Raw genomic sequence first — 24,413 nt, 5'->3', positions numbered from 1 at the left:
TCTCTGGTTGCTCTGCCTTTTCTAGATCCAGCTTGTACATCTGGAAGTTCTTGTTTCAGTATTGTTGAGAAGATGGAGTGTAGTAAAGTGTGCAATATTTGTATCAAGTAATTCAGAATTGCAAAGTTGATGCTTGGGATTAGAAGCGGGCTGGGACATAGGTGATGAACAAAGTTTTTCACTGTTAAATACACTGTACATCTGAATTTTGAGCCATATTTAAATTAATTAAACCCAAGAAAAGTTTATCAAGCTCTATTGTGTACCTAGAACTGCTGTAGAAAACTGGGAGTTTGGCCATAAGCAAAAGTGACGTAGTTCATTACATCTATCAGCTCTGGTTTCAGAGGAGGTAGAGTGCTAAAGAGAAAATAGAGCCAGCCTTGAGGGAGAGAATGGGGTAAAGCGTGATTCTGAGAAGGTGACATTTGAAGAAAAGGGTTGAAGGGAGATAGAATGTGAGCCATGAAAGTGTCTGTGAAAAGAGAGGTCCAAGTAGACGTAAGAGCCAGTTTAAAGGCCCTGAGGTAGGAGCTTTGTGACACATTATTGCAGGAATAATAAGGGGGTCCATGTAGCAGGGGAGAGTGATAGGAGATGAGTGGATGCATCTCCTATCACTTTGTATGCAGGAGATGGAGAGAAAGAATGGATAGTGCCTTTAGACGGTGTGAAGACTTCAACTTTTACTCTGAGAGAGGTGGGAGCCACAGGAGAATGTGAGGAAAGGAGGGCCCCTATCTGACTTAACATTTTAACAGGATTGTTCTCACAGTTGGATGGAGAAGATAGGGCAGGAGAGGGACAGAGGGGAAAGAAATGTTGTGATCATCAAATTATAGGTGATGATGCTGTGGAAGAATTGAAGAGATGCTGAGGACTAGGGGTGGGTCCTGTGCATTTCCCCTCTCTTGGGGAGCCTCAGAAAACTCACCAGTTTGGGCCTGAGCACCTGGATGGATGGAGTTGCTGTTAAATGGAGTGTAGTGGGGAAGGCTGTGGGAAGAGCAGGTGGAGGGGCAGACAGAAGTGCATTGTGGACATGACAAGTGTGTAACTCTCCCTTAGAATGCTTCATGTGGAAAAAAAAAAAAAAAAAAAGCTTCATGTGGAGATGCTGCCCAGTGAGCTGGCTGTGGGAGCCAGGCATCCTAGGAAGAGTTAGGCTGGGGATTTGTTTCTGGAGCAGGGAGAAAGTCTTTCAAGCAATAAAGTGGAAGAGATCACAAGGAAGTGAGCATAGACAGAAAGTCCAAGGACCAAGCAAGGGCAGGGAGAGGAAGAGGGAACAACCATGGTGACCAAGAAGCTGGTAGGAGGCCATGGAAATGGGAGAAAAGCCAGGGAGTACAGTACCCCTGGAAGGAAGAGATAGTGCCAGAAGGAGGAAGCATCCGAGGAGAGAGGAGGTAAAGCCTAAGAAGCCGCTTGCCTTCACCTTTGGGTTATGATCGCTGCAGTCACCGGTGACCTTAACAGGAGCGGTTTCTGAGGAGGCTGAGGAAGAAAATCTGCTTCGAGTGCCCTCCAGAGGGAATGATGAGAGACGTGTGTATGTGTTAGTCGCTCAGTCGTGTCCGACTCTTTGTGACCCCAGGGACTGTAACCTGCCTGCCAGACTCCTCTGTCCATGGAATTCTCCAGGAAGAATATTGGAGTGGGTAGCCATTCTCTCTTCTCCATGGGATCTACCCGATCCAGGGATCAAACCCGAGTTTTCGAATTGCGAGCAAACTCTTTACGGTCTGAGCCACCAGGGAAGCCCCTGAGGGGAGACGGGGTGCGAGCAAATATTATTGGGAGCTACAGAAGTGTTGGGGAGAGCTGTACAAATAAGGCTAAAGAGACAATAGAGGATTGGGGGGGGGGGTTAGGGGAGGAGGATAACACTGAATAAAGCGGGGGGATTGATTGTAAGTGTATTACTTGCATTAAAAAACAAAAATAAAGAATAAACGGGCAGGGGAGGACACAATCGCAAGAAGGTAGCTACAAAAGTGGATAAAAGGCCACTCATGGGGGTGGGGGTAGGAGCAAGAACCAGGTTCCAGACTCTAAATTTAACTTAGTACAGGGCCGGACAAACCTGTGCTCCGGGAACCCGACACTGTGGTCGGGCGCCAGACCCTCGGGCTGGGCTGGGTCGGCAACTGGGAGTGGCGCCCAGGTGGGCGTGTGCTTCCACCTGTCCCGGCCCGTTTCTCACGGCTGACGGAGTCAGGCTTGGACAGCGTAGGCTCGCGTTAGAGCTGAGATAAGGGAGAGACGGAGAGAGGGCCGCGGGACCTCCGAGGCCGCCGGCCAAGGCGGGGTATTGAGGGGGCTCAGAGCGGGAACGCAAGGCGCTGGCCCGCGCTTAGATCCCCTTGACCTGTGCTACTCCGCCAGCTCTCAAGACTCACCCTCCTCTAGCGTTTCTCAGCCTGGAGCACTCAGCTCTAGTCTCAGCCAGCCGGCGTCAGCCCCGCCCTTCCTCTTTCAGCGGCCGCTCGGACGCCCGCACCGGCCGCGCACTGTCGGGTCCGGCAACTTCCCCAACGCCGCCCGACTTCGGTGAGCTGGGGGCGCGCATGGCGGCGGTGGGGCCGCGGACTGGCCCAGGCGCCGGGGCCGAGGCGCTGGCGCTGGCAGCAGAGCTGCAAGGAGAGGCGACTTGCTCCATCTGCCTGGAGCTCTTCCGCGAGCCAGTGTCCGTCGAGTGCGGCCACAGCTTCTGCCGCGCCTGCATCGCGCGCTGCTGGGAGCGCCCGGGGACGAGGGCCACCGCCGTGTCCCACACGCTGTCCTTTTCGCTGCCCTGCCCGCAGTGTCGCGAGCCCGCGCGCCCCAGCCAGCTGCGGCCCAACCGGCAGCTGGCCGCGGTGGCCACACTGCTACGTCGTTTCAGCCTGCCGGCCGGCGCGCCAGGAGAACGCGGGCCTCCGGAGGCGGTGGCGGTCGGGTGCGCGCAGCACGGCGAACCGCTCAAGCTCTACTGCCAGGACGACGGACGGGCCATTTGCGTGGTGTGCGACCGCGCCCGCGAGCACCGCGCTCACGCCGTGTTGCCGCTGGACGAGGCGGTTCAGGAGGCTAAGGTGAGCGTCGTCCCCACCCATGCGGGTTCTTGGGACCTCTAGTCCCGGTTCTACATTCCCGCGCACGCAGGAAGGCCCGGGTGAGCCCCTGCTTCTTTTGTCCTATCCCATGCTGCCTGGCATTAGCTTCGGGACTCAACGCGGCTCTCCCTCTGTCACCAGCCTCCCACACCCCCTCTCGTTTCCTTTGGGGCCCATTCTGGACCAACTGCACTATACCCCACAGATATGGCGATTTTCTGTTGGTCCCTGGCTTCTAGTAGTGCCTCCTTCACACCCCCACATCTGCTACCCCTACTATTAACCCTTACCATGGGCATAGCTCTGTTCAATGTTCTCTCACCTCTTGTGGCCAAGTGAGACGACCTTCCCAGGAGGTTGGGCTAAGGGGGTGAGTGGATCCAGGGTTGAGGAAAGTGCCAAGAGCCACCTAGGATTCTGGGTGCCTGCCGCCTCCCTTTCCTGTCAACTTGCTGGGGTTGCACTAGGAGGCCTGCGGCACAGTCCCTTCTTTCTTTGCTCTTACTCTGCTCCAGCCCTCCTACCCGGATGGCTTTCTGATGGTGATGAGGAGAGCAGAAAAGAGGACTAGGCAGACTGGGCTGCTGGAGTGCTTGCATTTCAGCGTAGATTGTGCACAGATTGGTCTTGAGGACCGGAGACCCTGAGGTCTTTGGAATCAGCTTGCAGTTGCCCTGTACTGTTAAGTGCAGCCTGTGTAGGCTGCATCCATCCCAACTTCCAGAGGTGGTTTCAATCCTGCCTCCTCCCCCTCAGTGAACAGGGCCTTCCCTTTCTTCCAGGTGGTTTCAGGGAGGCCCATGTGGGGGTTTCCAGAATCTTCTCCCCACAATGTCTTCCTTCTCACCCTCCTTCAGGAGCTCCTGGAGTCCAGGCTGAAGGTCTTGAAGAAGGATTTGGAGGACTATGAGGCCTTTCGTTCCACAGAAGAGAAGGAGAGCAAGGAGCTCCTGGTGAGAATGGCAACCCCTAGGTTGGCTCCCCCTCCCCCAATCCCGTGCCCCAGGCTGACAACAGAGGGCCACCTACCACCCTGGCTAGGTGTGTTTGGCTTTGAAGTGTGTGCCTGTGGAACAGAGGTGGATTTTAGAAATATCAGTTCAGTTCAGTCACTCAGTCATGTCCAAATCTTTACAACCCCATGGACTGCAGCACACCAGGCCTCCCTGTCCATCACCAACTCCCGGAGTTTACCCAAACTCATCTCCGTTGAGTCAGTGATGCCATCCAACCATCTCATCCTCTGTCGTCCCCTTCTCCTCCTGCCTTCAATCTTTCCCAGCGTCAGGGTTGTTTCAAATGAGTCAGCTCTTTCCATCAGGTGGCCAAAGTATTGGAGTTTCAGCTTCAACATCAGTCCTTCCAATGAACATCCAGGACTGATCTCCTTTAGGATGGACTGGTTGGATCTCCTTGCAGTCCAAGGGACTCTCAAGAGTCTTCTCCAACACCACAGTTCAAAAGCATCAATTCTTTGCATTCAGCTTTCTTTATAGTCCAACTCTCACATCCATACACAACTACTGGAAAAATCATAGCCTTGACTAGATGGACCTTTGTTGACAAAGTAATGTCTCTGCTTTTTAATATGCTGTCTAGGTTGGTCATAACTTCCCTTCCAAGGAGTAAGCGTCTTTTAATTTCATGGCTGCAATCACCATCTGCAGTGATTTTGGAGCCCAGAAAAATAAAGTCTGACACTGTTTCTGCTGTTTCCCCATCTATTTGCCATGAAGTGATGGGACCAGATGCTATGATCTTAGTTTTCTGAATGTTGAGCTTTAAACCAACTTTTTCACTCTCCTCTTTCACTTTCACCAAGAGGCTCTTTAGTTCTTCTTCACTTTCTGCCATAAGGGTGGTGTCATCTGCATATCTGAGGTTACTGATATTTCTCCTGGCAATCTTGATTCCAGCTTGTGCTTCTTCCAGCCCGGCATTTCTCATGATGTACTCTGTATATAAGTTAAATAAGCAGGGTGACAATATACAGCCTTGACATACTCCTTTTCCTATTTGGAACCAGTCTGTTGTTCCATGTCCAGTTCTAACTGTTGCTTCCTGACCTGCATACAGGTTTCTCAGGAGGCAGGTCAGGTGGTCTGGTATTCCCATCTCTTGAAGAATTTTCCACAGTTTGTTGTGATGCACACAGTCAAAGGCTTTGGCCTAGTCAATAAAGCAGAAATAGATGTTTTTCTGGAACTCTCTTGCTTTTTCGATGATCCAGCCGATGTTGGCAATTTTATCTCTGGTTCCTCTGCCTTTTCTAAAACCAGCTTGAACATCTGGAAGTTCACGGTTCACGTATTGCTGAAGCCTGGCTTGGAGAATTTTGAGCATTACTTTACTAGCATGTGAGATGAGTGCAACTGTGCGGTAGTTTGAGCATTCTTTGGCATTGCCTTTCTTTGGGATTGGAATGAAAACTGACCTTTTCCAGTCCTGTGGCCACTGCTGAGTTTTCCAGATTTGCTGGCATATTGAGTGCAGCACTTTCACAGCATCATCTTTGAGGATTTGAAACAGCTCAACTGGAATTCCATCACCTCCACTAGCTTTGTTCATAGTGATGCTTCCTAAGGCCCACTTGACTTTGCATTCCAGGATGTCTGGCTTTAGGTGAGTGAGCACACCATCGTGATTATCTGGGTCGTGAAGATCTTTTTTGTACAATTCTTCTGTGTATTCTTGCCACCTCTTCTTAATATTTTCTGCTTCTGTTGGGTCCATACCATTTCTGTCCTTTATTGTGCCCATCTTTGCATGAAATGTTCCCTTAGTATCTCTAATTTTCTTGAAGCAATCTCTAGTCTTTCCTATTCTATTGTTCTCCTCTATTTCTTTGCACTGATCACTGAGGAAGGCTTTCTTATCTCTCCTTGCTATTCTTTGGAACTCTGCATTCCAGTGGGTATATCTTTCCTTTTCCCCTTTGCTTTTTGCTTCTCTTCTTTTCACAGCTATTTTTAAGGCCTCCTCAGACAGCCATTTTGCTTTTTTGCATTTCTTTTTCTTGGAAATATAATGGTATGCATATCATATAGTGTGACCATATAATTTATTATATAACCAGAGCTTTTGAGAGTAAAAGGGACAGCTAAAATAATTATTTTCAAACATCTGGCTTAAACTTGAACTGTCCCAGTGAATCAGGAAGCATAGTCCCCCTAATATGACATAATACCTCAGTTAGGGTCTGTGGAACATCTTGTAATTGAATACATTAATATTCCTGTAGAGAAACATATGAATGGAAAATAAATAGCCTTCTGTCAGTCTTAGGACATGTTTTACCACCAAAGGAGTTATGAAAAAAACTTTTTTTCATTTTTAGGGTTTTTTAGATTTTGAAATTGTGGCTAGGAAAGAGGGGGTTGGGGGTGGAGGAGGGGATGGCAGAGCTGTTCCCCACCCAGCAGAGGGCAGGAGGTTTGGGGGCTTGGGTTTTCAGCAGCTGACTGTGCCAGCACCCCTGTGCCCAGAGCTTGGGGTGGTATTTTGTCTTCCTTGAAGTGAAACAGGAAAGTGAAATGGGGTTCATTTTGTTTAAGGTGGGCAAATGTGGGTCACTTTCTATCTCGAAAATTCAGTTCCTGCATGTTAGCGCAGGACTCTCTAGTTGTGAAGTTGGAAAATGGAGGGAGAGGAATCTGAGGACCCCTCTATCCTTAAAGGGAGGAGAGGTGGGGTGAAGGGGAGGCATGTGTACAGATGCCCCAGTGCTCTTTCCTGATCCTGAACTACATCAGGTACACTTGCCTCCCATGCACACCTCAGGCCTTCTCTTCTGAACATTCACTTCCCTCCATAAGGAAAAACTCACCCCTCCACACCTCCACCCTCTCTGCTGGAAAAAGGAATAAACGTGTGGCTCTTTGGCCATTGCTATACATCTTTGACCAGAGGGCCTTCTCCAGCTTGGGCAGCTTCATGGTCTCTGATCCTACATCCCATGGCCTTACTTAGCACTTCCTACTCTGTCCTACACCCACCCAGCCAACCCCTCTCTGGCCCATACATCCTTTATAACTGCAAAATCCCTGCTTAATGAAACAATTATTGCTGCCATGAGAACAAAGAGAAAGAATATTTTTATTTGAAAATGCTCTTACTATTTGGAGAAGTGGTTCTCAACTGGTGGCAATTTTGGGCCCCAGGGAACATTTGGCAATGCCTGGAGATATTTTTGGTTGTCAACACTGGGGCAGAGGTGCTACTGGTATTTACCGGTAGAGGCCAGGGTACTGTGTAAACATCCTGCAAAGCACAGGACAGCCCCCCACAACAAATAATTATCTAGCCTCAAATGTCAATAGCGCCCAGGCTGGAAACCCCAATTTAGAGTATTCTGGCAAATATTGTTACACTTGTGTTATTTCCACTTGTGTTATTGTGTAAGAAGCTTGGACTTTGAGGTCAGACTCCCTGGATTAGAATCCTGACTTCCTGCTTCCTGGTAATTTACCTCTTTGTCTTCGTCTCCCCATTTGTAAATTGGGATGAGAGTATATCCATGTCATTGGGTGGTTGTCACCACTGAGGGAGCTGACACGTGTAAAGTGCCCCGTGTTGCTGCTGCCGGTTTGCCTAACATCCTGAAGACTGGGCAGCAGTGACCTGAACCCCGGGTCGCCTGACTTCAGAACTCACTTACAGTCTGCTCTTCTAGCTACTGTTTCCTCCCATAGCATTTTCAAGGAAAAGTAACCTTGACATTTGAGCTTGTCCTGGAGGGATGGGATTCTTCTCACTGGCCACGAGAGGCCCCACTTGTGATATCACACTGATTCCCTCCCATGTGTTTGTGTAAAGAATCAAGAGGATCAGGGGCGAGAGTCTGGGTCTAAAAACACATAGGAGAAAATCCCGTGAATAGTAATAATCGAAAGAATAGAATATAAAGCTTGCACACAGCATATTCTCACTTAGGTCTTGTGGATATGCTGTTACCTCTGATCACTGGCATTGATTTCACTTTCTTCTTTCTTTGCTGTTGTGTTCGGTCTCTATGTCCTGGCCAACTCTTTTCAATCCCATGGACTGCAGCACAGCAGGCTTCCTTCACCATCTGCTGGAGTCCGCCTAAACTCATGTCCATTGAGTCGGTGATGCTATATAACCATCTCATCCTCTGCCACCAGCTTCTCCTTTTGCCTTCAATTTTCCAATGAGTTGGCTCTTCACATCAGGTGGCCGAAGTATTGGAATTTCAGTTTCAGCATGAGTCCTTCCAATGAATATTCAGGATTAATTTCTTTTAGGATTGACAGGTTTTATCTCCTTGCAGTCCAAGGAACTCAAGAATCTTCTCCATCACCACAATTCAAAAGCATCAATTCTTTGGTGCTCAGCCTTCTTTATGGTTCAACTCTCACATCCATACACAACTACTGGAAAAACCATAGCTTTGACTAAACGGCTATCACTTTGTCAGCAAAGTGATGTCTCTGCTTTTTACTACACTGTCTAGGTTTGTCATAGCTTTCCTCCCAAAGAGCAAGTGTCTTTTAATTTTATGGCTGCAGTTACCATCTGCAGTGATTTTGGAGCCCAAGAAAATAAAATCTGGTTTCCACTTTCTCCCCCTCTATTTGCCATGAAGTGATGGGACCAGATGTCATGATCTTCGTTTTTCGAATGTTGAGTTTCAAGCCAGCTTTTTCACTCTCCTCTTGCACCCTCATCAAGAGGCTTAGATCCTCTTCATTTTCTGCCATTAGAGTGGTATCAACTGCATATCTGAGTTTGATATTTCTCTCAGCAGTCTTGATTTTAGCTTGTGATTCATGCAGCCCAGAGTTTCGGCTGATGTACTCTGCATAGAAGTTAAATAAGCAGGGTGACAATAGACAGCCTTGACGTACTCCTTTCCCAATTTGGAACCAGTCCGTTGTTCCACGTCTGGTTCTAACTGTTGATTCTTGACCTGCGTACAGGTTTCTCATGTGGCAGGTAAGGTGGTCTGGTATTCCCATCTCTTTAAGAATTTTCCAGTTTGTTGTGATCCACACAATATTCAGCCTGGCAGCAACAGAACCAATGTGAAGGCCTGATACAGCATCATCCTTGAAGGAAACCAGTTACTTGGTAGCAGATGGATTGCCTTGGACCTCTTCCATACTGGAAGGGACAGTATTTTATCTTGGCTGAAACTGACACATATTCTGAGTAAGAACTATCTTTTCTGCCTGTGGAGCCTCAGTCAGCACTACTAAGGGCTTATAAACTGATTTCATTAACATGACTTATGATCCTAAAGTGACTTGGGTGTCTGATTAGAGAGGAAATTTAAATATCAGAAGTGCTTTGAGGGACTTCCCTGGCAGGTCCGGTGTTTAGAACTCCATGCTTCCACTGCAAGAGCATGGCTTCAATCCCTACTCAGGGGACGAAGATCCCACATGCCATGTGCCCAAAAATACACACACAAAAAAAACAAAAAAAAAAGCTGTGAAAGTAGAGTTATTTAAAATTTACTTCCAATTTTGCAATTTTGATATTCTATTAGTACATGTTTTAACACTGAATATGCTTCTTTAAATGTGAGACCTGACACCATCTCTCCATACCTTGCTTCAGCCTTGCAGCCTAACAATGACTTAGGGTACCATGTTGGCTTGTCTGTCTGACAGCCAGTGACTTCGTTGGTTCACTTTAAGTTTCTACGTCTTAAAACGAATTTTCACCAGCACCCCCAGCTCCACAAAGGTTTTGCTTCAAAGTCATACCTTAAAGTTGCCTTGTAAATCATTTATTAAATCATTGCCAAAAATGTTGAACTAAATAGAAGTGAGAAGAGTTCGACAGCATTATGTTTGCGATCTCACTGTGTGGTATAAAAGGTGCTTTCCAACTCTACAACTTTAATGTTTTCCAACTTTCCAACTCTAGTAACTTGAAACCATAATGTGTTTGGATTTCTGCAGAATAAAGATCATAAATTTGGTCACACACACAAAAAAGTGGGTTGGCGATTGCAAAGTTGCTTTCCTTACAGAGGATGGCATGGTTTTATCAGAGAGGTTACTAAACAAACGTTGAGGAGGCCATTCCTTATAGGATGGTTTAAGATAATATTTCCAGGAAAGCTGAAACTGTAATTAGGTCTCGGTTTGGTGACATGGGGCTTAGCATAAGTGACTCTATTTGGAGCCTGTTGTCTTGTTTTTAACACAAAATAAATGTGTTTAGGGACCTCAGCTTAATCTTTACAGTGACTACAGAAGGCACTGATTTATCCCTTCCACTTTTCAAATGAGGAAACTGCAGCCCTGGGTGGTTCTGGAGTGAGTTTGAAGTTGTCCTAGGTTGATGGGAGAGCCCAGGTCTAAAGTGACACAAGGGCACAACTGTGACAGGGGAAGGGAAAGCACATGTTGAGGCTACTGCATGCTTGGAACTGTGATACTTAAACTAGAGTGTGTGCACTGTGGGTATGTGTACATGAGTCTCTGACCCCCGAGCACTGAGGGAGATGGAACCCTGTCCTGTGAGACAGCTCAGAGGCTCCCATCCAAATGGGATGGGATCAATGACCCATCGATGACCATATCCCTTGCCTTCTTCAACTTCACTTCTCCTGAGACAGAAGCAGATGGCAGCTGAGCAAGAGAAGGTAGGGGCGGAGTTCCAGGCTCTGCGGGCCTTCCTGGTGGAGCAGGAGGGTCGGCTCCTAGGCCGCCTGGAGGAGCTGTCCCGGGAGGTGACACAGAAGCAGAATGAGAACCTGGCCCAGCTTGGGGATGAGATCGCCCAGCTCTCCAAGCTCAGCAGTCAGATCCAGGAGACAACTTGCAAGCCTGATCTTGACTTTCTCCAGGTGAGTCTGGCTTGGCCAAGGGTATGAGTCATTAATTTTAAGGCAGGAAGCTTGAATTTATCCCTCCCACTTTTCAAATAAGGAAACAGCAGCGAGAACAGAATTAGTTTAGTAGAATCACACAATCTGGAGCCAAAGGGTATTAAAGAGAAAAACCCTGATTTTCCTGGGGTTAGCAGTCTAAAGAGATGTGATTAAAATTTTTCTTGACCATGATCCACAATAATATATCTTACAGTGAATTCTATTCTATACATATGTGTGAAAAAAGTCTCAGAAAATAACACCTGTACTACATGTGATGCACTTTGATGTTTTCCATTCTATCATATGTCCTTCTAAAATAAATAGTCACAATCCACTAATTAAACTTCACAAGTCACAAATGGACAAATGGATCAAGGGGGGTCATTTAAGGGAATTCCCTGGTGGTCCAGTGGTTAGGACCCTTGTGCTTTCACACAGATCAGGGAAATAAGATCCCACAAGCCATGGAGCCAAAAAAAAAAGAATGGTCATTTAAAAGGCCCTGGTCTAAGAATTTTTTCACCTTGTTTTATGGACATGACCGAACGACTAACATTTTATGTCCCTGGATATGTTCCAATGTTTCCTCATTTATAGTCTATGGGAACTTGAATAGAATTTGTATCCTGCTGTTGTGTGAAAATTATATAAATCTTAATTATGTTAAATTGGTTCACAGTGATTTTAAGATCTACTATATCCTTTACTTATCTGTTTATTCATTTTATTAATTTTTGAGAGTCAGATATTGAAACTTCAACTAAAAATCTTATCTACTTAAAAAATAATTGTGATATATAGTGGAACTGTATGTAACTTTGTTCTGTATTTTCCAAGTCTCTGGTAAATGTGTTATCATACTTTAAAAAATAAAAAAGAAGAAAAACAATAATATATGGGGGGGGGGTGAAGCACTGATCTGAGTGACCAGTTGTTGCATATGGGCTGTCAGTTGTCTTGAAAGTGTTAGTAACTCAGTGATGTCCAACTCTTTGCAATCCCATGGACTATAGCTAGCCAGGCTCTTCTGTACAGGCAAGAATACTACAGTGGGTTGCCATTTCCTTCTCCAGGGGATCTTCCCTATCCAGGGATCGAACCCAGGTCTCCAGCATTTTAGGCAGATTCTTTACCATCTGAGCCACTAGAGAAGCCCCATCAGTTTTCTTAGGCAATGTTAAAAGCAGAAGCAACGTTGAGTCCTGGTGCTTATCTCCAGTGACAATTCTGTAATGTTGGGAGCAATTGCAGAGGTGTGGGCAGGGTTGAGGGGTCTACCTTGTTGATGAGACATGCAGTGGTCTGCCATATGAGGAAGCTATTGCCACATGGGGCCCATGCAAGCAGTGTGTGTGTCGGGTAATACATCTCCGTATTGCTTATTCCTCTGGAAGCAGAGCAAGGGACCTGTTTTATTTTCTCCAAGGTGAATGCTGATTTGGTTTTCTCTCACCTTTCCTTCCAGGAATTCAAAAACACACTAAGCAGGTAAGTGGACCTAACAATACCTTTGGCCTCTCTAAGCTGGCTCTCTTCTCTTCTACTGTGCTTCCTCTTGTCATTCCCCATCCTGACTTCTCACCTCCTGTTCCCCTCACCAACTTACCTGAGTACTTTCTGAGGCAAACATCTGCTGCCTGGCCATGGGTATTCGGCACAGGGTCAGGCTCTTCTTTTCACCTTTCTTTACCCAGAGGACCTCACTATCCTAATTGTCAAGCCCAGTGGGAGTGGGACAGTGGTTGTGGGCCTTCTTCAGGGTCCTTGTCCTGCAGGTGCAGCAATGTGCCTGCCCCCAAGCCAACCACAGTCTCTTCTGAGATGAAGAATAAAGTCTGGAATGCTTCCCTCAAGACCTTTGTCTTAAAGGGGCTGCTCAAGAAGTTCAAAGGTAGGGGCCTGTGTGTGGGGCTGGGCCTTGCAGTCCTGGTGTTGGTGGTTTAGGGTCCTAAGGATGTGCCTTTCCAGAAGCTGTGTGATAAAACAGGAACTAGTGTGTCTCTCAAAGCCAGATTGGTTTGGGCAGTTAGTGGTGGCTAATTTATTTAGGACCCCCACCCCTACCCCAGGACACAAAGCTTCAACTGAAGACAGATGGAGTCGAGGGTCATTAGGGGCAGAAAGAAGGATGAGGAGGGAGAGCTCAGCTCAGAATGGCTCCAGACAAAAGAGAGGGAAGTGGGAGAGGTAGAGTTAGACTACTGTCCCCTTTCTACCCTTGTGCTTGGCCCGGTACCTGCCTGTCATCTCTAGGTTATCTGGGGAGTGAGTGAGTCAGCGGGACTTAAAAGTCAAGAGATGGTGTCACTGTCATTGCCAGATAGAAATTTTCCATGTCATTCATGCACAACCTGCTCTGTTTCTTCTCTTCAGAGGATCTTCGGGGAGAGCTGGAGAAAGAGGAAAAAGGTACGATGGTTGTTGTGACAGTGAGTAGCTGTCATTTGGCCATGTGGAGATACAGTGACTGTCTCTCTGGGTTCTGTGCATGGTTGGTTCCTTCTGCCCATCTACCTAAGCAACTCTGCCATCAGCTGTCCTTTCTCCTTCATCCTCATAATTATGATTCCTTCAGGTCACAGTGGGGCCCATAGGCCTATAAGCTATGGGTCGTTCCAGAGTAGGAGTGCCCTGCACCTTGGGGTACTTAGATCTGGAAGTGCTTGTCAGTCACCTGGACAAGCCTCTCTTCCCTGTTCCCACTCCCAGACAGATGGAGACCTCTTCTGGGGACAGGGGTTGTGTGCTGGGTCAGGGGTCAGACTGAAGACAGGAAGGGAAGCGGTTATTACTCTTGCAGAGTTCTGGGGTGAGTGGCATCTAACCCCAATGGGCTGGGAAAGTGGGGAGGGGAAGGCACATATTCCTGATGCTGATGACTAAGCTAAGTCATATCTTACCTAGTAAACCAACTGAGTCAGACTATGTCCTCCTCTGCTCAGGACTCTGTGACAGCCCTGCCTCTCCCTCTCACTCAGTAAGGGTTGGAGTCCTTGCACTGGTCTTCAAGGTCTCATGAAATCCAGCCTCACTGCATACTCTTCCCCTGGTTCACTCTGTACAGCCACACATGCGCTTGCTGCTCCTGGAATGCACCAGGAGCACACAGCTACCTCAGGGCCTTTGCACTGCACTGGCTGTGCCAGTGGCTGTGCCTGGAACACCCTTCCCCAGACAGCCACCTATCTGGCTTTCTCATCTCCTTGATGTCTGTGCTCATATGCACATTTTCGGCAAGGCCTTCCCTGGCCCGTCTAGTTGAAATTACAGCCTGCTCTCCTGATCCCTTTATCATTTATTGTCTCTCCTCCTTCCCCCCATAGAAATGAAGCTGCAGGAGGGCAGGGATATTCCTCTGTGGGATTCACAGGGCTTAGAACAGACCTGGAGCATAGTAGTAGTTACAGCAAGTGTGTGTATTTTAACTTTTCATAAGGGAAGGTTTCAAACATACACTAAAGTAGAGAGAAGAGCATAACAAGTATTATGTACTCATCATAAACTTTCGGCAATTATCAACTCATGACTAGTATTTTTCATAAACACTCCTACCCACTTCTTGCCACTGGATTATTTTGAAGCAAATCATAGATAACTGTGATTTCATATATATCTCAGTATGCTGTCTCTAAAGAGACATACTTTTAAAAAAAGCATAAAGAGAAAACCATTGTTATAAATAAAAAATTAATGGTTCTTTCCAGTAGCTAGTGTCCAAAATTCCCCAAGTGTCTTTTTGCTATAAAATACAGTTTAATAATACATATATGTTTTAAGTAAAATTTTACATAGTATCACAAAGGTAATACAATATCAAAGAAAACTTTATGAAAAAACTTTTCCATAAACTATGACACAAGTCTTTTAAATTGGATTTATCAATTTGTTTGAATTGAGATCCAAATCAAGCCCATAAACTGCAGTTGTGTGATTTCAACATATACTTATTTGAGGGGACAGTGGGGTGAGGGGAGCTGTGCAAGGAGCCTGCATGGAAAGTCTTCTCCCTGTCTCCCCACTCACCCCAAACCCCCCACCCCCTGCAGTGGAGCTGACCTTGGACCCCGACACAGCCAACCCCCGCCTCATCCTCTCTCTGGATCTTAAGAGCGTGCGCCTTGGACAACAAGCCCAAGACCTGCCTAGTCACCCGCGCCGCTTCGACACCAACACACGAGTTCTGGCTTCCTGCGGTTTCTCCTCTGGGAGGCACCACTGGGAAGTGGAAGTGGGCTCCAAGGACGGCTGGGCCTTCGGCGTGGCCCGTGAGAGCGTGCGCCGCAAGGGTCTCACGCCCTTCACCCCGGAGGAGGGCGTCTGGGCGCTGCAGCTCAACAACGGGCAGTACTGGGCGGTGACCAGCCCTGAACGGACGCCCCTCAGCTGTGGGCACCTGTCCCGCGTGCGGGTTGCTCTGGACCTGGAGGTGGGGGCTGTGTCCTTCTACGCTGCAGAGGACATGCACCACATCTATACCTTCCGTGTCAACTTCCAAGAGCGCGTGTTCCCTCTTTTCTCTGTTTGCTCCACCGGCACCTACTTGAGAATCTGGCCTTGAGAGTCATTGCCTGGCCTCCCGGAGGGAGTAAACCAGTCAAGGGTGAACTCCTTCCAGTCCTGGCTGCCCATGGGAAGGGTTGTTGCCCTCGGATGGAACCTCCTGGACACTTTGGGTCTGCCTTCCTGACTGTTGCCCCAGGCTGCCTTAGAGGGGCTTCTGCAGACCACAACATCAAAGACATGAGATCGGGCTACTGGGAAAAAGGGCTCTAAGGTTAATTGAGCAGGGGAATATATGGCCTTGGCCTCTCCCTCCTGTCTCTTGCCTGTTGTCCCGCTGAGGATTTGGCCTGAGCTGTAAGGAGGTGGAGGTGGATGAGGAGAGGAGCCCAGCTCCATCAGAGGTGCTTCCTATCACTACCCCAATTCAGCAGGACCTCTAGTTCCATGCAACAAAACCAAGCTCTGGCTGTGCAAGGGGGCAGCTTCCTCCCAAACCGGTCAGCTTCATGATCCCTTCTGCTTTGCCTTCTTGTCAGCTGCCAGCTTTGCCTTCAGAGACCTGGATCTGGCTAGCTTGACAAAGTCGTCTACTCAGGGAGCAGCATGGGATTCCCAGTCCAAAGGAGAGTCTAAGCCAGAACTGGAAAGAGACCCTTGCTGTGTACAATAGGAACAGCCCAGGACAACAGCATATTGGCATTGCTGTCACTCAACACGGCTTAGCCTGATGAGAGTATATGTACATCCTTGGCCACTATGACAGTCCCACGTTCTCACATTTGCCTAAACCCTTTCCAAGTGCCAAAGTACAGTCTCCCTTGGGTAAGGAGACCAAAGATTATGGAATTTTGAAACTCAAGGAAGCACTTATAATTTTACAGAAGCAACTAACTCAAGCATGGAAATGTGCAGAGCACAGGCATACCCCTGACAGACAGTTCCTGGAGCTTCTCAAATGTATGCCCAGGGCAGAAGACCCTGGTTTCTAGGCCTGCTCAGTCTGTACCCTGGCCTGTGTTATTCCCTTAGTTAATTGTTCCCCAGCTTCTGTATGGCTGCGTTTCTGGGAGAGTGGAGGTGGGCTGTTCACTGCTTAGTATGCACCTGAAAGGGGGGATGGAAATACAGACTGTGAGCTCATTTGTATGGTGCCTTGGCTAATTCTTAACTCTCCCAGTTTGAATTCAAGAGCAGTTGTGAGCAAAGTTTCTGCCAGACTAGGTGGGCATGTGTGTTTATGTGTGTGAGGAACATCCGTAGCTGTGTATATGTCTTAGATCTCAGGAATGGGGTGCAGGGCCATGTGAATTTTATAGAGGGCATTTATAAGTATGCATATAGGGTTTAGGTACAAACAGACCTTGATCAGTATGATCACACCCTATTATTGATTTGTTGTTGTAAAATATTAATATTAGCCACCCCACATTTAAGTGAAGGTCAAAGGCTTCCTTCCCCCATTACCTAGCTACCTAGCTAGATGAAAGCCAGTCTCAGACCTAATTCTGTCCTGCACATATTGTTGGCATGCAGAGACAGAGACAATCAAATAGTCTGACTTACAAGCATCTTGGAGTTTCCATGCTCTGTCCCTGAGACGCTTCAAGCACACTTTGCATACAAGGGACTGTAAGAGAGATGTTTTGGTCAGGCCAGCTTGACACTGTTCTAGAGGTAGACCCAGTGGACATAACATCAGGCAATCAGAATCCAGTGTCTTATAGGCTGGAGACAGGATCATTTAAGAGTCCAGCCTACAGCAGCATCCCAAAGGGTAAATCCTATGTTGTACAGCTCTATAACACTGTACCCAATCCATGTATTTGAATACACTGATTTCTACAAGGAAAATCCATTTCTAACATTCATTTACTAATTAAATTGCCTAATGTTATCATCAAGCCCTCATGTATGGCTGTATGGCTTGTATGGCTTTTTGATTGAGTATCACAATTACCTTTTCTATCCTCTAATAATTGTGCTGAAGTACTGCAACACCTTATAGATCACAGAAGGTAGGGTGACTGGTGGAGGTGCCTGTAGGATCGGGTCTGGGCACTGCAGAGCTGGCTGTCTGTGTGTATATTTTCAGCTTTTATGTTTGTGAATATGACTACATGTCAGAGTTTGTAGAATAACTAGATAGATATATACACATCCAAAGACGTAACAACAGTACATAACAATCACACGTGGTTGGTAAAAGAGATGTTCTCTCTTGGTCTCCAGGGTGGTTCAGTGACTTAGGATGTCACAATGCTGGTGTGAATATGCCTGTGTATACATTCTCCTCTTCTATCCTTTGACCATTGTAAGCTCTCTGAGATGTCTGGGCCTCTGAGAGCAATGACTGGCCTAATTTGGTTTCCTTCTGACACCACCTGTTCATTGGTCCTGGATGCTTGAGAGCTACTTTGATATGAGAACCCACATCCTTGACACCAGACCCTCACATTAGTCCTCAGCATCCAGACAGGAGGGCACCTAGGAAACTTCCTTGGGCCTGGCTACCCAGTGATCAAAGTCATCTGGCCTTGAAGGCACCAAAGAACAGATTGGGCCATCAGACCAAGTTCCACCAACTACAGACACACTTTCTGACCATTTCCGGGCTAGGGTTCCTGTCCCTTACCTGGGCTTTCAACCTCTGCCCTTTGCTCCATGGGTCCTTTGGGGGGCCATGATGGACCCAGCTCTCCCAAAGTCCAAGACAGGCCCCTAAGGGTTGCTTTTTCCTAATTTGCTTTAAGTTGCGATAGATATGAGAACCCACATCCTTGACACCAGATCCTCACACTGGTCCTCAGCATCCAGACGCGAAGGCACCTGGGAAACTTCCTTGGGCCTGGCTACCCAGTGATCTGGGTCTCCTGTCCTGATGCAGTCGTTAACACATTGACCACCTGATTTTCCCACCATTCTCTACCAATCTCTCCCCCCTGATCATCTCTTCTACCAGCCTAGCTGGATTCCTCTCAGGACAGGCATACTGACACCATTCCTTTAGCCTTCCCCTCAGGGCCTCGGCCTTGAACCCTATTCTCATACAATTACTAGTGGACCCCTCTACTCAAGTCTTGCCCCTGATCCCCAGGCCAGGCGGAAGGCCCCCGCCCCTCCAACAGTTCCGCCCACTGGTGCCCCCGCCCACTGGTGCCCCCGCCCACTGGTGCCCCCGCCCACTGGTGCCCGCCCACTGGCGCCCCGCCCACTGGCGCCCCGCCCACTGGCGCCCCGCCCACTGGCGCCCCCGCCCACTGGCGCCCCGCCCACTGGTGCCCCGCCCACTGGTGGCCCCGCCCACTGGTGGCCCCGCCCACTTCCTCAGCGCTCCCTGCCCTCACCCGATCCTTCCCAGCTTCCGCCCACCCACGTGGTCCCCTCTACGCTGGACTTTCTCCCAGGATTTGCGGCTCAGTCTGTGACACTGACACTTACTGATGCTGCAGACTCAGCTGGGCAGTCGGACGGGGCGGTGACTGGCTGAAGGGCGTGGGCCCCGCCTCTCCACGTAGCTCTTCTGTCTGCGGCTGCGCGGTGACCATAGAGGTATCAAGTGCTATTGCGCAGAGTGCAGATTCACAGTTGGCTCCATAGCTCAGGGGTTAGAGCACTGGTCTTGTAAACCAGGGGTCGCGAGTTCAAATCTCGCTGGGGCCTGCTTGCGTTTTCTTTCCCCACCACTCTTTTTTGGAGAGGGGAAGATGCGCTTGCCAACACGACCTTCCGCCATACTGAAAGGCTAGAGTTAAATTAAGCAGATCTGAGTGTTTTTGCCCCTCAAGTGGCCGCCACTTATCGCTCCCTCCACCCCTCCTGTAGGCATATCTGTTTAAGAACTAGACCCACTGCTCCCTTGGACTTGTGATCACAGATTCCGCTGGCTCCGCGCGCCTTCTCCCCAGCGACCCCTCCCTCGCTTCCTTCTGCGCGTCGTCTTGGCAAGTTCATAGCGAGTCTTTTTGTTCCCCTCGCATCACTCCACTCGGGCCATGGGCTTTGCCGTGTTCTCTAATTCGTTCTTCTTCCTTGCGTGGGGAGCACCTGTGAACGCCCCACACCCACCTCCGTACTCTGGGAATCTATTATTTTAGTTGAGAGTGGCGCTGTGTTTAAGACTCCGCGTCGTCTGCCTTTGATCCACGCAATCTGGCTTCTTCAATGAGGTGGCCTTCCAGTAGGGTAGTCACTTGGGAGTTGAAGAATCCCAGGAGTTCGGGCCGCACAAATGCCCCATCGTGCCAGTGTGGGGCAGGTCCATTCGGCTCTTGACGCAAAGCGTGATTCTTTGGATGAGATCTGCTTTGTGTGAGGGAGAGAAGCAGGTCCCTCCTCTGCCACGCACCCCAACTATCTCATTTACCCCTCCTGGGCGTCTACCCAGGTCCCCGCGAGCAGTTTTCTCTCCTCTGATGATCCAGCCCGGGCTCTATTTTCCAAAGCTGATCCAAGCTAGACCTCACGTGGATTGGCGACTCACTCGGGGCTTTTCTGAGGGTCCTCACCCGCTGGATGGCGCGGCGGGATTAATGACGTCTCGGCCTCTGCCAAGATCCCCAACCCCTGCCATGGGTCATGCCTGCGAAGGCCACGGCGGGCAGGCACCCAAGACCTCCAGCAGGCCTGGTTCTGCCCATTGGGCAGGGTCCCCATTGTTCACTTAGGATTTAGGCTTATTTTGTGCACTTGATTTCCATTCACGGCATTAATAAATCAATCAGACAGGTCATCATGAATTACTGCTTTTGGTTTGTTAAAAGGAAAACCAAAAGTTTTTTTTTTTTTTAAGACTGGAAGTGAATGTGACAAAGTTGTAGTCTTTAGGTCCAGGTATCACGAATGTGGATTCTTTCTTTCTTTCTTTTTGTTGCATTTTTCTTCATATAATTCCATAGAGAAGACAAGCGAATGCTTACAACACCGAGGCAGTAGTGGCCAAGGGGCCAAGGACGCACCGCGGCGGTAAGCAGAGGTGAGCCCACCTACCGCTGAATGCGCAATGGAGAAGGGGAAGACAACGGCTTGTGGGGATGAGGTGCGTGAGTATCATAGTCTCCAACGAAGAGGCCAAGAGGAGGAGCACTTGAGTGGAGAGGTCAGGGCAGAGCGCTGAGCTAAATCTAAGAGAATGGCAATAGGAAAAAAGAGCACTCTCTCCCCTACCCTCCCACCCCCATCCCGGAGTGGGTTTACCGGCATTCGTCTCCCACGCTGTTTTTTAACAGCCATCTGTGTGGGGGACTTTCTCTGCTGGTGGCGCAAAAATACACTTTGGGGTCAACTCGAAGTGGATTTTCGTGAATTTTTCTAGCAAGGAATCAGAATAACCGCTTTTCACAACTAGGTTACCCAGTGGAATTGGAACGGGAGAGCACCCGCACAGTCTGGGCCTCTGGCTCACCCGGCGTAAGACTGTTCTGGGACGATCCCGGCCGAAGGCAGCGAGGGCGGGTAGCCGGGACCCGCGGCCTGGGCGCCGCGCCTGTGTGTGCGCGAGGGCACTGAGGGGAACTTCGCCGGGTGTGCACCAACTGCCGCTGCCGGTCACCCTTGAAGGAACGGGGTTCCTGGTTATCTCATGTATGCTTTTCATTTCTCACTTTCCTACATTTTCAGAATACTTTGCCAATAAGTAGTTGTTTTAGAAAACATTTTCATAAAATGATAGAGAAAAGCCCCCGCCCCCTTGCCGGGCGCTCGATAGGAAGCGATTACCCAGATTTCCTTTCGTCTGCGGCAGCTGCTGACCTAGTCTACCCCTCCTCGTCCCCGACTCCCTCCAGGGACCCTCAGGCTCTCCCGGCTTCTGTGCCCTGCCTCCAGTTCTCCAGACTTGCGCCTTATTTGGGCTCCACTGGGAAAAGAGTCCCCACAGTGGAAGGGTGTCCCTTGCAATGAGGCGCTTGTTGAGATTCCAGGAGATCTCAGAGGGGCCAAGAGATACCGAGGATTGATGCTGAGTGAACTGTCTACAGCTGAGACAGCGGACGTGGATATCGTCGAACTGGGATAGGTTGGGCGTGAGAGAGTCCGAGATGCACAGAACGTTTTCAACCTGCCAGAAAGAAAAATCGGTTTTCTCAGTGGGTAAACAAGTGCACGTAGCGTCATATTAAGGACTTACCCAACCAATCTCCAGCGGGCGCCGCTCTGGTTGGTCTACAGGTTACGGTCTTCGCCTCCAGCGCGAGAGGTCACAGGTTCAGATCCCCGACGGGCCCTTTTCTTCTTTTCTCTCGTCCCTTTCTTTTAAAAATTTCTCATGTGGACAGGTTTGGTCCTGGACGGCCAATGGGCATTACCAAGCATTCGGGGGTCGGAAAGAAGTACGGGTAGAAGAGAGGTTGAGGCGCTTCAGAACCCATGGTTCCCGGTGAGAGACTGGGAGCAGAGCCTCCGGCGGGTGTTTCCATTGATGGGGTCGTGGGACCATCCTTTCCCACCACAGAACTGTATGTTCACTGATCTCACCAGCAGTTTTCCTAAATATCAATAGTGTCACAAAGATGACCAAGCTCAGACGTTTCTGTATTGTAGTGGTTATTACCTTCATCTAACAGGCGAAAGGTCCCCAGTTTGAAACTGAGAGGAAACAAAGTTGGTAAGCATCCTGAGTTGTTGGTTTTGTTTTTTTTTTTCACTATCGGAAATTTATTACTTTGAGGTAAATTTAGTCCTAGTCCAGGACGTCGCAGTCCAAGACATCCCATCATCACCTTTACCTGGTTACAGAGGTTTACAATTTTCCAGGGAAGAGAAATTTAACATTTACACTTCTGGATTCTCATACTCAAGAGGCATTAACCCATGCAAGTGGTATTAACCCACCCCACTTTCAGTTTGGGACTTGGCCACTCACTGAGCTGGGTTATTTTGCTTGTTGTTGTTCAGTTGCTCAGTCGTGTCTGACTCTCTGCGTCGCCATGGACTGCTGCATGCCAGGCTTCCCTGTCCTTCGCTATCTCCTGGAGCTTGCTCTAACTCATGTCCATTGAGTCAGTGATGCCATCCAACCATCTCATCCTCTGTCTTCCGCTTCTCTTCCTGCCTTCAATCTTTCCCAGCATCAAGGTCTTTTCCAATGAGTCAACTCTTCACATCAGATGGCTGAAGAGCTTCAACTTGAGCATCTATTTTTCCAATGAATATTCAGGGTTGATTTCCTTTAGGATTGATGGTTTGATCTCCCTGTAGCCCGAGGGACTCTCAAGAGTCTTCTCCAACATAGCAGTTCAAAAGCATCAATTCTTCTGCATTCAGCCTTCTCTATGGTCCAAGTCTCACATCCATACATGACTACTGGAAAAATCATAGCTTTGACTAGACGGACCTTTGTCGGCAAAGTAATATTTCTGCTTTTAAATATGCTGTCTAGGTTTGTCATAGCTTTTCTTTGAAGAAGCAAACATCTTTAAATTTCGTGGCTACAGTCACCATCTGCAGTGATTCTGGAGCCCAAGAAAATAAAGTCTGTCACTTTTTCCACTTTTCCCCTTTCTATTTGCCATGAAGTGATGGGACTGGCGCAGAAGAATTGATGCTTTTGAACTGTGGTGTTGGAGAAGACTCTTGAGAGTCCCTTAGGCTGCAAGGAGATCCAACCAGTCCATCCTAAAGGAAATCAGTCCTGGGTGTTCATTGGAAGGACTGATGTTGAAGCTGAAACTCCAATATTTTGGCCACCTGATGGGAAGAGCTGACTCATTTGAAAAGACCCTGATGTTGGGAAAGATTGAAAGCAGGAGGAGAAGAGGACGACAGAGAATGAGATGGTTAGATGGCATCACCGACTCAATGGACATAAGTTTGGGTAAACTCCAGGAGTTGGTGATGGACAGGGAGGCCTGGCATGGGGTCGCAAATAGTCGGACACGAATGAGCGACTGAACTGAACTGAACTGATGGGACTGGATGCCATGATCTTCCTTTTTTGAATGTTGAGTTTTAAGCCAGCTTTTACACTCTCCTCTTTCACTTTCATCAAGAGGCTCTTCAGTTCTTCTTCATTTCCGCCATAAGGGTGGTGTCATCTGCATATCTGAAGTTATTGATATTTCTCCAAGCAATCTTGATTCCAGCTTGTGCTTCATCCATACCAGCATTTCGCATGATGTACTCTGCATATAAGTTAAATAAGCAGGGTGACAATATACAGCCTTGTCGCACCCTTTTCCCAATTTTGAACCAGTCTGTTGTTCCAACTGTTGCTTCTTGACCTGCATACAGGTTTCCTAGGAGGCAGGTAAGGAGGTCTGGTATTCCCATCTCTTTAAGAATTTTTTACAGTTTGTTGTGATCCACACAATCAAAGGTTTTAACATAGTTAATGAAGCAGAAGTAGATGTTTTTCTGTAATTCTCTTGCTTTTTCTATGATCCAAGGGGTATTTCGCTGAAAGCTGGCAAACAGTCGCAAGCTCAGAATAAAGGTAAGGTCGTGATTGAGCGTTCAATATACATAATCTTTTTTTGTGAAGGATTCAGGGGGGAAAAAAAGGTTACCAAAAAGCTGGCAGCGGTGGGATTCGAACCCACGCCCCCGAAGAGACTGGAGCCTTAATCCAGCGCCTTAGACCGCTCGGCCACGCTACCGCGTCGAGAAATAACTTTTTTGGTGTTATTTTTCAATTTAGATAACGTCCCCAGGCTCCTGAGGGAAATCATGTGTTCCGGTGCCTCTACAGGTCAGAGCAGAACCAACCACTCCCCAACTAGCAGAATTAGATTGGCCAGAGTCACGGGAGCGGAATCTGCACCCTGCGCTCCTCTGACAAAGGATGAGTCGTGAAGCCCAGACCACCGCACACAATGGTTTTGGGAAGGACACTCAAGTCACTCCGGCATTTCACTTTCGGGAAGTGGGCGTGGACGCAGGGGAAGACTTCTACACTATCACTTGTTTTATTTTTACATTTTAACTGTGATCTTCTGTTGTTTTCATAAATTAAAAAAAAGAGAAAGAAA

At 48.3% G+C, this 24,413-nt stretch overlaps 2 protein-coding genes and 2 non-coding genes across 12 annotated transcripts; 2 read left to right on the top strand and 2 right to left on the bottom strand.

Moving 5' to 3' along the window:
* Positions 1 to 1,221: 1,221 nt before the first annotated feature.
* On the top strand, positions 1,222 to 16,590 carry TRIM7 (tripartite motif containing 7). Of its 6 annotated transcripts, none has more exons than XM_081502137.1 (8): positions 1,222 to 1,657; positions 2,808 to 3,077; positions 3,956 to 4,051; positions 10,690 to 10,920; positions 12,413 to 12,435; positions 12,723 to 12,838; positions 13,321 to 13,356; positions 14,994 to 16,590. In XM_081502137.1, exons 1-8 carry the CDS (start codon positions 1,631 to 1,633, stop codon positions 15,503 to 15,505), a joined length of 1,311 nt encoding a protein of 436 aa, XP_081358263.1. In that variant the 5' UTR covers positions 1,222 to 1,630; the 3' UTR covers positions 15,506 to 16,590. The 6 variants fall into 6 exon arrangements, 3 of the variants coding, with proteins under 3 accessions (XP_081358263.1, XP_081358264.1, XP_081358260.1); XM_081502138.1 differs by lacking the exon at positions 1,222 to 1,657 and adding an exon at positions 2,257 to 2,553; XM_081502134.1 differs by lacking the exon at positions 1,222 to 1,657 and having other exon boundaries at positions 2,257 to 3,077.
* LOC145510585 (uncharacterized) lies at positions 9,559 to 24,413 on the bottom strand. Of its 4 annotated transcripts, XM_081502202.1 has the most exons (6): positions 23,018 to 24,413; positions 21,395 to 22,571; positions 20,852 to 20,999; positions 17,014 to 17,077; positions 12,554 to 13,337; positions 9,559 to 10,926 (listed from the first exon to the last, which is right to left on the bottom strand). In XM_081502202.1, exons 2-5 carry the CDS (start codon positions 21,559 to 21,561, stop codon positions 13,288 to 13,290), a joined length of 429 nt encoding a protein of 142 aa, XP_081358328.1. In that variant the 5' UTR covers positions 21,562 to 22,571; positions 23,018 to 24,413; the 3' UTR covers positions 9,559 to 10,926; positions 12,554 to 13,287. The 4 variants fall into 4 exon arrangements, 1 of the variants encoding a protein (XP_081358328.1); XR_014057121.1 differs by lacking the exons at positions 17,014 to 17,077; positions 23,018 to 24,413 and having other exon boundaries at positions 13,188 to 13,337; positions 21,395 to 21,505; positions 21,575 to 21,909; XR_014057122.1 differs by lacking the exons at positions 21,395 to 22,571; positions 23,018 to 24,413 and having other exon boundaries at positions 13,188 to 13,337; positions 18,889 to 20,940.
* On the top strand, positions 19,038 to 19,110 carry TRNAT-UGU (transfer RNA threonine (anticodon UGU)). Its single transcript has one exon. It is a non-coding gene; the product is annotated as a tRNA-Thr (tRNA).
* Positions 23,960 to 24,041, bottom strand: TRNAL-AAG (transfer RNA leucine (anticodon AAG)). The gene has a single exon. It is a non-coding gene; the product is annotated as a tRNA-Leu (tRNA).

Source organism: Giraffa tippelskirchi, chromosome 6, assembly GCF_054371585.1.
Source record: "Giraffa tippelskirchi isolate mGirTip1 chromosome 6, T2T-mGirTip1v1.2.pri, whole genome shotgun sequence".
Taxonomy (NCBI): Eukaryota; Metazoa; Chordata; class Mammalia; order Artiodactyla; family Giraffidae; genus Giraffa; species Giraffa tippelskirchi.
The sequence above is the reverse complement of the archived record's forward strand: the minus strand, read 5'-3'. Positions and strand labels throughout refer to the sequence as shown.